This window comes from Lepidochelys kempii, chromosome 17 (genome assembly GCF_965140265.1).
Source record: "Lepidochelys kempii isolate rLepKem1 chromosome 17, rLepKem1.hap2, whole genome shotgun sequence".
NCBI lineage: Eukaryota > Metazoa > Chordata > Testudines > Cheloniidae > Lepidochelys > Lepidochelys kempii.
Window position 1 is genome coordinate 13442459 of NC_133272.1, and position 16670 is coordinate 13459128.

At 44.3% G+C, this 16670-nt stretch overlaps 1 protein-coding gene across 2 annotated transcripts in view; it reads left to right on the top strand.

The window, feature by feature from the left end:
* The window catches only part of CALN1 (calneuron 1), a 176569-nt gene that overhangs the window by 18005 nt on the left and 141894 nt on the right, over positions 1–16670 (top strand). For both annotated transcript variants that reach the window (XM_073315433.1, XM_073315434.1), the window contains one exon: positions 959–1083. In XM_073315433.1, the coding sequence (XP_073171534.1) occupies positions 959–1083 (125 nt within the window). The remainder of the gene's footprint in view (positions 1–958; positions 1084–16670) is intronic.

Genomic DNA, 16670 nt, shown 5'->3' on the forward strand with positions numbered 1-16670 from the left:
CAGCTCCACGGAGGCTGCTGTTCTAGCCGCTGAAGGTGGACCCTTTACGCTAGAACATGTGGTGTGGCTGGGATGAATTCTGATTTACACCAGCTGTGGATCTGGCCTACAAACATTTCAGTTTCAAACATCGTTTCAGTTGATTACAGCAAACTTGCTCCTTTCCTGTCCATCCTAAATCATTGTAGGTTATTGCTATGTAACTGCCATTTTTGACTGGGGGAATGGCTGTCCTGCAATAGAGGGTGACGAACCGTACCCTAGGTTGTGGTGGGCATTGCTTATGCTGTAGGTGAATTGCAAAGAAGTTTCCATTGCAATCTCCTGGGATGCTTTCCTAGTAATACTTTTCTGCAACATTCATATACTGGGATGAAAATGTTCATCTCCAGTCCCTGCTTGAAGGTGAAATTCCTTCCTTCAGCAAAAACCATTGCAGTTAGAATCTTTAAACTGTGGCATGGACATAGATCTCATTTAGGTTTGGTACTCAGTACTAGTGCTAACATGTCCTGGCTCAGATGCTCAAAGCTGCCTAAGGGGTTTGGATGTTCAGTTTAAATTAATGGGAATTGGGCGTTTGGATCCCTTGCGCAGCTTTGAACATCTCAGCTCTGATGCCTTGTGATTTTATTAAGAGTGCATTTTGCACTCTATTAAATTCTCCAGGCTGAACATTGCTAGGTAAATGCAAAGGAGGATTATTTTTCTAGGACATCTGTATTCTGCCTATGCTAACTCTCCCCCCTCATGAAGAAGACACTGTTATTTGTTTAGTTCCTGGTGTAGTGACAAAATTAAGCCTGCAATCCATCAGTCCTGAGCTTGGCTTCTCTGAGCGTTCATCATTCTGAGATGCAGAAGGTTTTAATCTTACTGCTCTTTCAAAGATTGCTCTCTGAAAAGAAAGAATAGACAAAGTATTATAATGAGTCTTCTGCTTGTTTTTCGTGTGCAGGGAGAAGATGCCATTCCACCATGTAACGGCTGGCTTGTTATACAAGGGGAACTACCTGAATCGATCACTCTCTGCTGGCAGTGACAGTGAACAGCTAGCCAATATCTCTGTGGAGGAATTGGATGGTAAGGAGCCTTGTTTGAGGTGGGAAGGGGGTAATTAGACAGTAGGAAAAGGCAGTCGGTGGGCCTGCATTCATTTTATTAGTTGCATAATCTTAAAATAACTTGAACGTCATTCTGAGTGTGAAGTAGAGAATAAAATGTTTGTCTGAAGTGGCACAGCTTACCAGATCTAAAATGAGGGGAAGGCCACAGTCTAAAGTTGTATTCAGATCTCAGGTCTGATTTTAGCTTCAGTCTCTGTCCTTCCATCCTCAAATAAGGCAAGAGCTTTTAAAAGAACAAGAATGTTCTGTATGGGCCAAATTTTGTAGGAGAAAGTTAGACTAACATTTTGGATAAAGATGCCTTGTTCTTTACACAGGGCCAGGTCTGTCTTCCTAGATGTACCATCACATCTGGTATATGGCCATTAAGCAAGCAGTTTTCTGTCTGTCTATATCTATTTATCTAGATAGATATGTGGAAGCTGAATGTGGCTCTGGGGCTGGAAAAGTGCTTTGCGATTGACTTCTCCAGGTCAATGATTCAGGTCATAAGCCAACTTTGAATTGATGAGGGTTAGAAAGAAACTTTTCTTGTGGGTAGATTATCCCATAAACTACCTACTGTGGAGTTTCTTGCACTTTCCTCTGCAGCATCTGGTATTGGTCACCATCAGAGACAAGACACTGGGCTAGATGGACTTGGGGTCTGATTCCTCTGTTCTTGCCCAGGTAATTTCTAATTATAAGTAACTACCGTTTGATGGCTCTTCTGTGAGCAACATGGAAGACATTGAAGCTCTTGGTCTACTTCCCAGTGGACCTTTTGTACAAGCTCTGCAGAGAGCTTAATGATTCAATGAGCATGGAAATGGAGCTAGATAGAAACCGTCCCTCTAGAACAGGGTTTACACGTATTGGTGGGGCAACATGCAAGCAAGCCAAGTTTTATATGTTCTGAGAATTAATCAGATCTCACTTACAAGCTTGACAAGTCTGTTTTATCTCTACTCTCTGTAAGTCAATTTTGCAAGCTGTACGTTAATTTAAGCTAAGAAGACAAAAAGTACATTCTCCAAATATATTTGTTACAATGATTTTTCCCCCCAGTGGGAATTTACTATACTTATTAAAGGTAAGAAATATACAGTACCTAATTTAAAACACTTTAAACACAGTTTAACTAAAAATGTCACTTAAGGTACATCACTTAAGGGAAGTGTGCAGATTTTATAGCCACACTCTGTTCCTTATAAATTTGGATGAGAGTTTGGGTTTGGTTGATAATATCGCTGACCTGGCTTGCCCATTGTGGGCTGCAATAAGGAAGAACAATGCGGTTAGGTAAAGTTTAGATGCTCTCATAGTTGATGATCAAACAGGTTAGCACAATGCAGACAAGATGGTAGTGGATTAAGTCTTGCTCAAATGCCACTCTGGAAGACTTCGCTGCTACAGGCTAACCAGGGTGTCCCATTTTAATTCCTCTATAGCTCACAGGCACCTTACTTCCTAGTGACTGAGGAAGGAATTGCAACTTATTTATTTAGAAGATTTGCATTTAGAGGCAAGCAACCAAACAGAAAAGCCAGGTCTCTGCTCTGAAGTGTTTACATATCAGCGTCAGACAGAAGGCAATCTCTCTGTCAGTGCAGTTTGGCCTCTTTGTGGTCTTGAACTGGAGTAATCTGGCAGTGAAGACACCACTGATCCTGTAATGGCAGAAGGACTTCTGTGCCATTCACCCTCCCTGCTGCTAGCACTGCAGGGAAAAGGGGGCCTGGCTGAAGAAAGGGAGAGTGGCCAGAATACTGCTGAGATGCGCTGATTCTCAGTTGTATTTTCACTCCTCTCAGGCTGTTTGCAGCTGGCCTTCAAGCGGCTCTAACATAGCACAGGGAGACCAGCCCCGCACAGAACAGTGACAGACCAGAGATTTAGGCCCTCTTAACCACCACCACCCTACTTTGCAATTTGGCCACCCCCCCAATCAGGTATAATTCATGCATGTTGTCACTGGGTGGACTCCATTCTGATTTCACCGGCTATTGGTCATCACAAAATTCAGCCCAGGGAGTGAAGGTGCCTGACCTAAACAGAGTCAATCTGAATATGAATCACTGAGTTGATTACTGGTAATTAATGTGAAATGTCATGAATAAGTGCTGGGTAGCTGGCTTATAAAACCAGTGGCAGTTGCTGTGAATCTTAATACCATGTCAGCTCAACATGGTTTGTGTCTTATTGTAATTGTGCCGTTGCACTGGAGAGCAACTTATTTCATTCATCTCTGTTCACAAAGATATCCCACTCACTCTTGAAAGTACAGGAGTCTGAGCTCTTTTGCTAGTCACCCATTTATTCTTTGGCTGTTAGACATAGACTTCTCATTAGAATTTATGTATAATTTTTTGACAGCATTTTGCTTTACAAACACTTATTTTCAAAGGCTTTATAACTTTGCCGTGAAGATTTGTCCCAGTTTTTAGCCTAGCAGAAAAGATGTCAACCCGGGGGCATTTTTTTTCTTAAACAAAAAATTGGTGCTAAATTGATTCAGATCCTCTTAAGCTGTAGCAACACAGAAGGATTTTGTAGGTGGAAATGCTTTCCTGTGCACTGTGTACTAAAATATAGCTTAGTTATTTTTTAAAAAAAGGATGGAATTCCTTTTGGCCATTGTTATTTTTTACCAGCAGTAAGTATTATTTTATTATTTATTTGTGTTATTGTAGCACCTAAGAGCCCCAGCCAGAGACCAGGACCCCAGTGTGCTAGGTGCTGCACAAACATACAACAAAAAGACTATCACCTCTCCAAAGAGTTTACAATCTAGGTAGCAGTTATTAAGCTGTTTTAGCTTTGGGCATTAGTGAAGGCATATGCGAGTTATAATGATGTTCTAATGGCTGCATCACAACCTTTGTAACATAGTAACAAATCTGAAATTAATAATACAGGTTGGGATTTTTAAAAGGAGCCTCTGGGAGTTAGGCACTGAACACCCATTGACTTTCAATGGGAATTGGGTGCCTAAATCCCCTCCAGTGCCTTCAAAAATACCAGTCACAATATGCTAAAGCCTTAAAGGATTGAACCTTCTTGCATAAAAGTTAATGGGAATTTTGAGTGGGACTTCTTGCAAGATTGGGGACCAAATATCCATCTGATCTGTTAGGCTTCTCTGGCATCATGGTAGCTTCTAGAGTGTTTGGCTGAATCCCATTCACTTCTGTAACAGATTTTTAAAAGTGCGTGTGATCAGTTACTACTGTGATGAGTGCAGTATAAGAGTCGAAGTAAAACCAAATAGAGTAGAATGTTATTTTTGCTGAGGGGTAATGTAATGAATTCATACTTGCATTGTTGTTATGGGATCCACAGGGTCAAACAGTGCAGTATGGTATGAACATCAGACAATTTTTAAATTGTTCAAGGTTACACATTTTTAATAAGCGGTAAAGGTGGGCAGAGATTCTGGGTTGTAGGGTAAATAAGCACATCTTAGTCTGTCCACATGCCCAAGCAATTCTTCCACCTCCTTTCTGGCTAGTCGTTCTCTTCCCATGAGAACTTCTCAGACTTTTGTCAGCTGTCTGTCTATTTTAAATGCATTCTCTTTTTCCCATTCTGCTCTAAATACTATCGTGGCAGCACAGAAAATAGCTTGAAGCAATAGTTTGTTACTCTTTTGATTCTCTGGTTATTCCTCATAGTGTTATTTGCTATTTGTGGTCCCATAGTAGCTTGAGAGTTTTGAGAAACTCTTAGGATTGCAAAGGAAATTAACTTATAGAAAGCTACATTAGGTGTTGCCAAAATTTGTAACACAAAGTAAATGACAAAGGTGAAACTGACATGCCATCCATAACCTGTCTCTTGGGGATTATAAAGCAGGGGCGGGCTTCTGGTGAATGTTATGTGCTATATGGTCAGCAATAGCTAAGCATGAGAGAATAAATTAGGGCTAGAGCAACTACTTTATCTATGAATTTCCTGACTATTGTTGATTCATTTCAGAATTGTAGCACTATTTGCACATATTTCCTTTTAGAATCGGCTGCTGCCTTAACGTTACAAATTACCAAGAAAAAAAAATATATTCTTAGCAAAAATATATATATATATATTTTAATAAAAAAATCAGGGGATGGAATCATCATTGCAAGTTTGAGTCATCCACCCACACAGGCACTCTCTAAAGGGTATCGTCAGCAGGCAAAATGTTCCCATTGTAAGAGTCTGACAAATATCACCTGAAGGGAAAATATATGCATTTTAGGTAAAGTCCCTGTGTGTGTGTGTGTGTGTGTTACACACACATCTCTATCTCACCCCCCCCATCCTCCCTACACACACCAGAACAGAAGAGCAGCCATTAGAATGGAAAAAATGTCATGATAACTCAGAGCCTGGCCCAAGTCACATTAAAGTCAATCGGCACTGGACGTGAACCCTCCATGTCATTATAAAGCACAGGGACATATGATTGGACAGGACCTGCTGGGTCATCATGTCCAGTCCCCTGCTATCACAGGCAACTACCCCACAGAATCCCTTTCGTAAATTTATCAAGCTCCATCTGGAAATCAGTTAGGTTTCTTGCCCACACCGCTCCCATTGGGAGGCTGTTCCAGAGCCTCGCCCTTCTGTTGGCTGGAAACCTTTTTCTGATTTTCAGCCTCAGTTTAGTCATCCCCATTTTATACCCATTTGTTCTTGTGCCAACATTGTCCTTCAGCTTAAATAGCTCTTTGCCCTCCCTGAGATTTACTCCCTGATGTATTTAAAGCATCTTGAAGTAATAAGGTATTTCATCCAGAGATTTAGATCATATGGCCTCCACCATAAAACCTTAGCTGTGCCTGTAAGACCTTCTGTAGACTGGGGATGTGCCCCGATTACAGACAACAGGCTGGCTGAACTGGTGCAAGCTCTAGTGTAGTGAAGCCGAGGGAAGTTCCATCAGTACAAATCATGACTTTGCCTGTCCAAGCTAGACTTGCAGTAGTGGAGCTATAGTAAAGGCTGAAACTGGGGAAAGTCCCCAGTCTAGACAAGCTTAGGTCAAGTGGCCTTCAAATGAAGAGCTCTAGGACTTTCCTTGAATCAGAGCTCTTACTCAAGGATTATTTTGTTTGCATTGAAGACAAACATGCACTAAACACCTCCATTCCCAGGCTTCCACCCCTTTCATTGCCAACTCTCTGCCATTATGGAGTGGGAGCAGTACCTGCAGAAGCAATTTTAACCAGGTCACTTGTATGCTGGGCTGCTGCATACGATACAACAGCGAGTGGCTTTAGAGTATAATTGGAAAACAGCTCATGCAAAAATGAAAGGGCCTGGTTAAATGCTGTCCATATGCACTTCGAAATTAGATGTTGGCTCCCATATGCCAATAATCCAGGCAATGAAAAATTGGATGAGGATATATTGAGGCAATAGTCATGTATAAAGAGTCAAAGTTGCAGCAGGACAATAAGGCATTAGGATGATGCCGATTATACCACAAAATAAGCTCTCTTGGGAAGCAGGAACGAAACCTGTGGACCCCAATTCTCAAACTGAGGCACCTAAACTTTAGACACACATGTCTACAAATTTTGTCCATGGCTGTTAAAAATGAAGGCAGAGGTCAGGATTGCTCACTGTATAATGGGTAGCCTCAAGAAGGTCAGTTTTTAATGCATTTCAGATATGTTCTATGCCCTGCAAAGCACTAAGACTCTGATTCTGCAAAGCTCTTAAGCATGATCTTAACCGTAATCCCATCCCTATTCAGCAAATCACAAAAACAGGCACTTGAGTCCCATTGAACTGTTTAAGCATTTTGCTGCATTGGGGCCTGATTTGCTATTGGCTGCCAAGAGGACTTGATGAAAAGGACTGTTGCCTCTGAGAGATGGGAACCATAGTATTATTCCCAGAAGTTCCTCCCTGAAAATGATTCTTTTAGAATGTGCCTGTTTTGTGGCCCCTTTGCATTTGTGGCTATTTTGATCACCCTGCTGAGTTCTGGTGGCTCGAGGAGCAGTTAGAGTCTTGCTAGTCTTAAAATCAAGCTGATTGCACAGTATATTTGCAGTTGAGACTTATTGTTGCAGAGTGAGCTGCTTTTAGGTCCCCAGAGAGTGTGAAACTTAAGTACTTTGGAGAAGCAATGTACCAGCACTCAGAGGGAGGAAAATCCAAAGGGGATATGACCTGTTAGATGCTTGGTTGACACATGGACCAAAGCTGAGTGAGTCTGCCTTTTGGCCATGGAAAAAAACAGCCAGAGGAGGAGAGGGATAAAAGCGTTTGGGGGTCCAAGGACCTCTTCTGAAATGGCTAAGCATGACACAGAAGGAACTAAGCTGAAATGCTAGCCGTGCTCATGTTGCATTAAAGGCTGGTGCTCAGATTAGCAGCTTTGATGCACAGCGTTGAGGGTGATAGCAATGGAGGTTTCTCAAAAGCCCGTATTTCAGTGTGGGCTCTGGGAGCAGCCTGTTAATTAAGTGGATGAAATTGTGTAAAGTTCCTTTTCTGTTTCTTGGAATGCTTGTAAAAGAGAGGTTTATCCGTGGATTCCCCATCATGACTGATCTGGGCTGAAAATGGAATAATTTAAGTTTTAAATTGTGTTTAAATACTGTTTCATCTTTGTGGCTATAAAGCCACAGTGTCACAGATACTCCCCTGACTGGACCTTGGGTATCTCTGATGCCTGTGGGGCTTTTCTTTCCAGTTTCCCAAGTATAAACATATTTTAATTACAGTGTGCATTTCTTCAGTGCCCAGTCGCTTCAGCTTTGAAACAGCTTCCGTTTAAAAATCATAAATACCAGCACGGTGATGATAACTTCTGTATAATATTGATTATTTTATTATGAGATGCACATTTGCTCCTGAAAAAAGCCCATAGAATGAATACCCACAGGAAGAGCATACATGCACAGAGAGAGATTGTGGCTACCCATTCTGGCCTATGTTCTTATTTACTGTGGGGTTAGGTTGGAGAGTTCATTTAAATCAGACAAAGAGAGGACACAGCAGTGCACTGCATGTATAATTATCCCAATCTATTTTATCTTCTATAAAATTAATATGGAGTCTATAGATTCTGGTGTTGTTTGGGTTTGCTTGGACGTTTATACACTGGCTCAAAGACATCGGGCCTAATTCTCCATTGAGCCGCACCTTGTATAGCCATTTACACCAGTGGAAGGTAAGTGGTAAAATCTACCATTCTGATCTGGTAGCATTTTACACCTACTTTGCACGGAGCTGTAATGCAATCCGGGTGCTTCAGACAGACACACAATTACTAGACAGATCTCTCTCTCTCACACACACTCACAGGGACTGTAATTCAGTTCCATAAACACAGGCCTTGAGCACTTGAGATACAGGAGCTTTTGCTAACAGGAGTAACAGCTCCCAGCCCCTCACAGGCACCCGTCAATCACTCGGCCACACAAAGCCGGTATGACACAACAGTGACCCTCGGGCTAGAAGGAAGTTGGGCTCTGTAGGGAGCCCAGCTCATATCTTCTAAGCTGTGGAGGCTGTGATGTCTCGGGGAGTGCTGTGGCCAGAAGGCCAGCCCTGTGCTATGAGGCACTAAGGACCCTCAGCAGGCAGGTGGTAAAAAGCTACAGCATGGAAATTGTGGAGCGGCACAAAGCAGCTCAGGTTTCCAGTCTCAGATGTTTTACTGCCTAGGCCCTGGCTGGCGGTTCTGTATTTGCCCAACGTGGCAGGTTGCTAAAATATTGCGGCAAACCTCACAGCGTTTGTGTATGTGGTGGGGAAAGGGGTTGCAGGTGCCTTGCGTTAGAGGGGAAAGTGCTTGCTCCTTTCCCCAGAACAACCCCTCTCTCCCGACGCCAGAATCCTTTACTGTAAGCTCATTCACCTTGGCTTACTGCCCCAGCAGTCTATTATAAAGGAAAAAATACAGTTAACACACATCACGGCCGTCTCTGAGGGGAGAGCTCTGACAGAGAGAATTAAGAAACTGACGATCAGCTGCCAACAGATGAGAATTGCTAGGGACACCATCTGGAAGATAATTAAAGAGGTTATGTTTGAGCTCTAGCTACATCACTGTAGTTATTGGTATCGGCTGGTCAGTGGGCAAGTCCTCTGAGTGTTACTAGGGTTAGTTATCCTCTGCAATGAATCTGAACAAGGATGGGGTATGGAAGGGGGCCAGTCTACTGGAGGTAGCAAGGAAGGAACCAGTATAGGATGAACATTGCTAACCCTTTGTGTACAAGACAGTTTTTAGAAAAGACCTGCAGTTTGCATGAAGCCACTTTTACATCTCTCCTCATTACTTTATTTAATCTCTTGCCTCCTAGCGTGGAGACAGGCGTGCGTGTCTCCTACTGGGAACGCATCGTTGTTACATTATCCCTCATGAGATATGCATTGTTGTGTGTGAATATTCCTCTGAATTTTTGTAAATAAACCCAGTTCATTTTTACCTGCCTGCCTTTCTTTGGAGCAGCAGTATTATAACTAGCTCTCTGCGTGGCCCAAGGATCTGTGTGCAGAGCTGCTGCCTGGCAAACTCAGATCAAGCTCTAAACATGCTTTAAAAGTCCCTTAAATTAGACAATAACACATTGATACCATTTTAATATGGACCTTTAAAATACATATGTCTAATCTAGACCATTCATTTTCCAGGTTCCATCCAGTTCCTTGTCCTAAACCCACGGTTCACCTCACAGCTGCTCTACAACATGATTCTCAGCGCATGTTGCTCTAAAAACTCACTGGGCCTAATCCTTAGTTAACAGCAAAGCCCCTTTACAGCAGTCTGGAGAACACCCACTCCACAGACAGCCTCTCAGAAGCTGTGGAGCTCACAAAAGGGAGAGTGCACTGTTCTGTGGCTATTCTCTGCTTCCCAGGCAGACCCCTGAATATGCAGGGTCAAAGGTGGCTTTAAGCTACCTGTGCTCCCTCCTGCTGTTCCTCTCCCAGGTGCAGAAGCAAGAGAATAGAGGATTGGGGCCAATGTGTTTAGCCAGCATCCAGTGCCTACATCCAGAGGCTCAGACCAAGGTGAACATTTTCTAGCATCCCTCCCGTATGTTTCAGACACTGCGTAAATTCGTTTGTGATCAGTACTGGTTGAAGTGCCTCTCCTTGCCACACAGGAGTCTGTGGGGTTTGATTCTGCTTCTGCTCCCTGGGCAGATAGGAGCTGTGGGGGGGGGGGGGGGGGGAGTGCTGCAGGGACACAGATTTCAGGCTGAATACACTCAGAGATGGTTAGAGGGAACAGCTGCTGAATATCCTGAAGGAGATTATTTTTTCCTTCTTACAGAACACGCCCTACTGTTGACCTTTTAAAAACTTCCCTCTTTGATCCTCCTTTGTCCCTCTCTGACCACTCTTGGTGGGCTGCTGGCTCTGTTCCTGCCAAGATAGCCCCACTGAAGCCAACTACTTGCACAAGAGGCTGTCTCCCTCCTGAGCTGCAGGTTCAATAGAGGAGGAACGGCAGCCTGGTGGGAGCAGCAGGAAGCCTGCAGAACTGAAGTATTCCGACCAGCTGACTGAAGATTCCCATTTGCACTTGGTATCTTAGAAATAGGGGACATTATGTTGCTAAGTTGCCTTGGGCAAGTCTCTTAGCCTCTCTGTGCCTCACCTTCCCCATTTGTGGCTGAATAAATCTGCATTAATACTCATCTCATTCAGGATTTGTTAATTTGGGGGGGGGGGATTCTCCTCTCACTTATGCCAGTTTAAATTGGGAATCACTCCACTGAAATCAATGATGCCAGACTCGTGTCACGCCCATGAAGTGTGTACAAGAAGACTCAGGCCCCCAATATGCTATGTAAGTGCTTAATCAAATGGCCTGTTCTATTTCCTGTTCTATGCCGTATCGGTTCTCATACCAACTGCCATCTGTCTCGTCGCTTAGGGCTTTCATATCTCAACCAAAGTCCTGGGGCTGCTGCAGAGTGGACTCAGGAGTTTCAGACAAGACGCAGTTAACAAAGAGGCAAAAGGAGGATGAATGTTACTAGAGTGCCCTGATGAATCTAAGCCAGAGCTAAACTGGAGCAAATGGAACCTTAATCTTGCATGATTTTGGGGCAGAATGAGATTGCATCAATTTATAAAATGCGGGAAAAGGTCCTACACGCTCAGCAGTGGTTAGGATGCATATTTCATGGGGCAATGACTTCTGTTCGGTTAGCTGTACCAAGTCAAGGGCACCTCTGCGGTACTTCTGTACTAGCAGGGTTCCTGCTCAGAATAGCATGCACTGTAGTGTATCAATTAGCCAGCGCACTTTGCCTGTTTCCCCTTCAATTAGCATTATTTTAAATAATTAATACTTGAAAGTAAACGATGCTAATGCTGAGAACTAGCTCTATCTCAGTCTGTTTCCTGGGTTGTCTGCTGTCGGGTGCCCCTTAGAGTTACAGTGATCAATGTTTTAGCCACGCTGAGTTAGCTCACTGTGTTTTTCAGCCCGTCAGGTTTAATCAAGTTGTAGCAAAACCTAAGTCAACTTCCTCAAGTCCAAAAGAGTCACCCTGCCAAACTTAGCGATGCCTATGATTAGACATCTGTTTGCCACAATGTTTAAGTGCATTTCATAAAGCCAGTCTAAAGACAGGTTTCAGAGTAGCAGCCGTGTTAGTCTGTATTCGCAAAAAGAAAAGGAGTACTTGTGGCATCTAAAGAATAGATTTTTGCCTCATTACTAATGAGATCTGGCAGCTACAGAGCAACAGACTGGGAGCCAGGACTTCTGGGTTCTTGTTCTGCACTGAGACTTTGTGAAAGTCATTAATCGCTTTGTGCTTCAGTTCACCTCATGGGAGCAATGTTTGTAAGAAGGGCAGAATAATATTTATATCCCCATTTGGGGTGGTACACGATTTCCCAGATGTAGTATTCGGAGGAAAGCCCCTTTTCGGCAAAGTGCTTAGCTTAAACATGTGTTTTTAGTGGAAAGGCTTAAGTCCTTTGCTGAAATGGGGTCGAAATGAATGGCACTGTGTGAACCTCTGGTTTGCATTTATCCCCTGAATGGAGGAGATGGGGAATCTCCAGAAATCCAGGGAAAGCTTTGCCTGTATCTTCCACACGTGATCCTTTTTAAAGAACATTTTAAAAAAAAAAGATAAAATGTCAAGGTTCATGGGAAGAGCTTCAGTTTGACTTTCAGGGCATCTGTTATGCGGCATCATAAAACATCTTCAAACCTGCTGTGTTATTGGTTAGAAGCCATCGCAGGCAACTGCTGTCCATAAGTCTGTAATGACACATTTTGATTATGATTCTCCCTCCCCCCCAGTACTATTCTCCCAAAACTCATGATAAAGTACATTTGTCTTCCTGAGGGGGCAGGGTTGTGACTCACATCTCATGATTGAGAGAGCTACGAGTCACTTAGCAAGGCATAGATCCAGAGGAGAGAAGCAAAGTACGCTATGCTCAGAAGAGTAAAACTAATGGACTGCATTGTGTCTTGTACCGTTCAGACCCATCTTTCCATTCTCCCTGCAATTACAAGGCTGTGGGAAGCATGAGACCAGCTGTTGTAAAAGCTCTGTATCCAAGTTTACCTAGCCCGGTCATGTCATTGAGAACAATGCTTCATTGAAGGCAAAGAAGGGAAAATAGAAAAACACACAGTAGCTCATCCCAAAACGAAATGAGAATAGATGTGAATGGCCAGAGCTAGGAAGCTGGGAACAACTCTGTGTTGTTTAAAAGGAAAGGGGCTTTCTTTTTTCACTGTTTTCAGAGTAGGGTGAATGCACAGTAATATACAGTGCAACCCACATGGGGAATCCAGCTCCTATCCTGTGCAGCCCCTGAAACACACTCCTTCCTGGTAATTTTGTCAGATTATTTGCAAAACATTCAGGAAAGGGGAAGAGGAGAGGGGTGGAAAATTGGTGGCAGGGTTGTGGCTGGGATAGCTTTAAAGACAGGGGAGAAAGAATAGTGGGGAAGCGGAGAATCATCTGTGAGAGGGAAGCAGGATTCTCTGTGGTGGAGTGGGCAAGTTTCTTGGGGGCAGATTGGAAGAGCAAAGCAGGAACAGAATAGCCGGGTGCGGAGGGGTGATATTAGAGTCAGAGCTGGGATGGGGAAGCAGGGAATATTGGGGGGAGAGATTTGGGAGCCAGGGCAAGCTGGACAGACTTCTGGAGGACACAGGCGAGGGAGCAGGTGGTTGGTAGCTGGCTAGGTGTGATGTCTGGGTACTCATGTTCCATCCTACAGGCCCCCCCGAGCAAGATGAGCTGGCAGCCAGGACTGTGGGCAGCAGTTGTTGGCTTGTGTAGGATTGCTGGTGCATCCAACTGTCGACAGATGGTGGGGCAGAAACCCATCTGGGAAGAAGCTTTTCCTGGCCTTGGCTGGCTTCTGAAACATCCAAGAGTATTAAATGAAAACTTTGAATTCAAAGTTTGCTTCTGCATGCCCATGAGTCCCGAAGAGGTACAATTAACCCTATGGCTAATATATCACTGGGTGGGTATATGGCTCCCTCCATGTGACAATTTCAAGTACTTGACAAACATCAATCATCCAAACAAAATAGCAGACCTGTGTGCCAGGCAAGTATCCTCGTCATCATTTCACAGAGAGGGACACAGAGAGTTTGAGCACCTTGCCTAGTCACACCGCACAGGAGAGGCAGAATTGGGACTAGAACCCAGAACTCTGTGTTTGGTTATAACAGGTTTTACTGTGCATGCTTGGGTTAAGGTATTTGTCATCTGTACTAGCCCGGTGGTGTAACAGTGCTGTGGGGCACTGGGTTCATCACTTGCCTCATTTCACTTCAAAGGTGGCACAGGGTCAGTGGGAGAAGCAATTTCTGTATGTGTATATATATGAATACATATGAATTTTCCATGCCAGCGCTATTGATGTCAGAGGGAGTCTAGAAGTGGAACAGGTGCAAGGTCTGCAGTGCTGATCAAAAGGAGAATCATCTCGGTAGTATGTGAAGTGCTTTGTGATGGTTTGCCATTTGTAATGCTATTACATTGTAGGATGAGTGGGCCAAATTCACTGAAGTTAGTGGGATGACACCATGAATTTGGCCCAGGGCTATTCTGCCTCTGAGTGAAATTAAAATGAGTTAAAAATGACATTTCTTTTTGCATCCAAAGGTAAGGTTAAAGCACGTGTCTGTGATGCATGTAGGTGTTGCTGTTACACTCAGTCTTCCAAGTTCTTTTTCTTAGTATGTGAGCAAATGTTCAGTTTTGGGAAGACAAGTGGTGTAAGTTTTGTTATACAGAATTCGGTATGGGGGGACTGTGACATTGAGCCCCATATTCTTCATAGCGATATTAGTATGATATAATTATATCATAATTATGATGTGTTTTATGGAAGATAAGGCATGTAAGGTGTCATTGGAAAGGTTATGGTTTGCTGAATATGATTATCCTATTTGTATGCATATATAATTTTTTTTATCCGAAGTTATGAGTATTGACTATATATTATTCACATGTAGCTATCCCTGGGCAAAGCCCACTAGGCAAAATGCTCTCAGTCTAGATGGCTCGCTGGGAAGGGCCCATTCAGGTTAATGAGCCATTAGGAAGAAATAATAGGCCTTAGGAGAAGCTCATCTCCCACTTGGTGAGCCTTCCTGTGAACGCTCCAAACAGTCAGTAGGGGATGGCTGTTGTGACTTTACAGGGACATGTGACCATGTCACCTGGTGCTGGATTCCATCTTGAGATGTCAGAATTTTTCCACTGACTGGCATGCAAAAACAGGTGTGAAACAAAGGGTTCCTGCAATATGCAAAACCTATATAAAGACAGGGGAGTAAGATCATCTGGGTTCTTCACTGACTCCCCACCCACGGAGGCGCCTAGAAACACCTGAGGAAAAAAGACTGAACTGGGGGAAGTGCTGGATGCAGGCGAAAAGGATTTTTAGCCTGTGAATGGAACACCTGGGGATTCCAAGCTATAAACAAGTGCAGCTTGCCTCTTAAGAATCTGCTTGTATCATCACTTAGGATGAGAATCTGCCATCCATATTGTGGCAAAATACCTTGTTCGCCGCAGTAGGCTCAGTCCTTTTTAACCTTGGAGACTCAGGATTGGGACAAGGTGTATCCTTATAGGTGGCCCAGGGTCCTGCTACTCCTTTCCTCAGTCAGTCCCTTGTGCTTATTTTCCTTTCCTTCTGGGGAGCGAGTGCAGCCTCCCTACTGGGAAGGTTTGGTGTCTTGCTGCAAGCAGCCTACTGGCAGCTTTCCTGCTCCTCTCACTCCCTCACTCTCCCCCTCCTACCATCCAGGAGAGGGTTTAAAAAGGTCCCAAGTAGTTGGAGTCAGCTGAACCTAATTGGTTCCCTAGCAACCCCTTTTCCAGCTGAACCTTATTGCCCCCTGGTTCTCTCTCCTCAGTGGATAGGAGGGGCCTTTTAAACCCCTAGGACTAATTACTACCCCCCTTTTTGTAGCTGTTTGTCCTGGGTTTACCACATATCCCCCCTCCTCCCCCCTGCTCAACACTGTGCGGTTGGGCTACTTGGGTCGGCAAACAGTGCACTCTTGACAGGCCATCCGCATTGCCATGTTGGATTCCAGACCTATGTTGTACTCTGAAGTGGAAGGGTTGAAGCGACAGGAACCATCTCGTCACTCTGGCATTTTTGTCTCTATTTTGGTGCATCCACTCCAGAGGAGCATGGTCCGTGACAAGGGTAAACCTCCATCCCAGTAGATAGTAGTGGAGGCTTTCTACAGCCCATTTTACCTCCAGGCATTCTTTTTCGACAACGGCGTATTTCCGTTCCCTAGACAGGAGCTTCCTACTGAAGAAGAAGACAGGGTGTTCGTCATCCCCGACCATTTGTGAAAGTACTGCCCCCAACCCTACATCAGAGGCATCAGTTTGTAGGATAAACTCCTTTCCCCAGTCTGGGGCCACGAGTATGGGGTCAGTGCAGAGGGCCGTCTGTAGATCTGAAAAAGCATCTTCAGCTGCGGTCGTCCATCTTACTATGTCTGGGCCCCAAGCTTTTGTCAGGTCCATTAATGGGCATGCCCTGGTGGCAAAGTGGGGAATGAACCGTCTGTAGTACCCCACTAGTCCCAGGAATGCCCTGACCTGTTTTTTTCGGAGTCGTCGGGGCCACTTCTGTATAGCTTCTAACTTGTTGAGTTGGGCCCTCCCCACTATATACCCGAGATATTTGGCTTCAACTAGCCTGAGCGAACACTTGGAGGGGTTTGCCGTCAGCCCCACCTTCCTCAGGGTATCCAGCACTGCCTCCACCTTCTCCAAGTGTGTCGCCCAGTCGGGGCTATATGTGATAGGCTGCTGCGTACTTGCCATGTGGTCGCAACAGTTTGTCCATGAGCCTTTGGAAAGTAGCGGGCGCCCCATACAACCCAAAGGGGAGGATGGTGTACTGATATAGTCCCTCTGGAGTTGCAAAGGCTGTCTTCTCTTTGTTGGCCTTGGCCGGGGGATCTGCCAATAGCCCTTGGTCAGGTCATGGGTAGACATAAACCGTGCTTTTCCCAATCTGTCAATTAGCTCATCTATCCGGGGTACAGGGTACGCATCAAACTGGGACACCTCA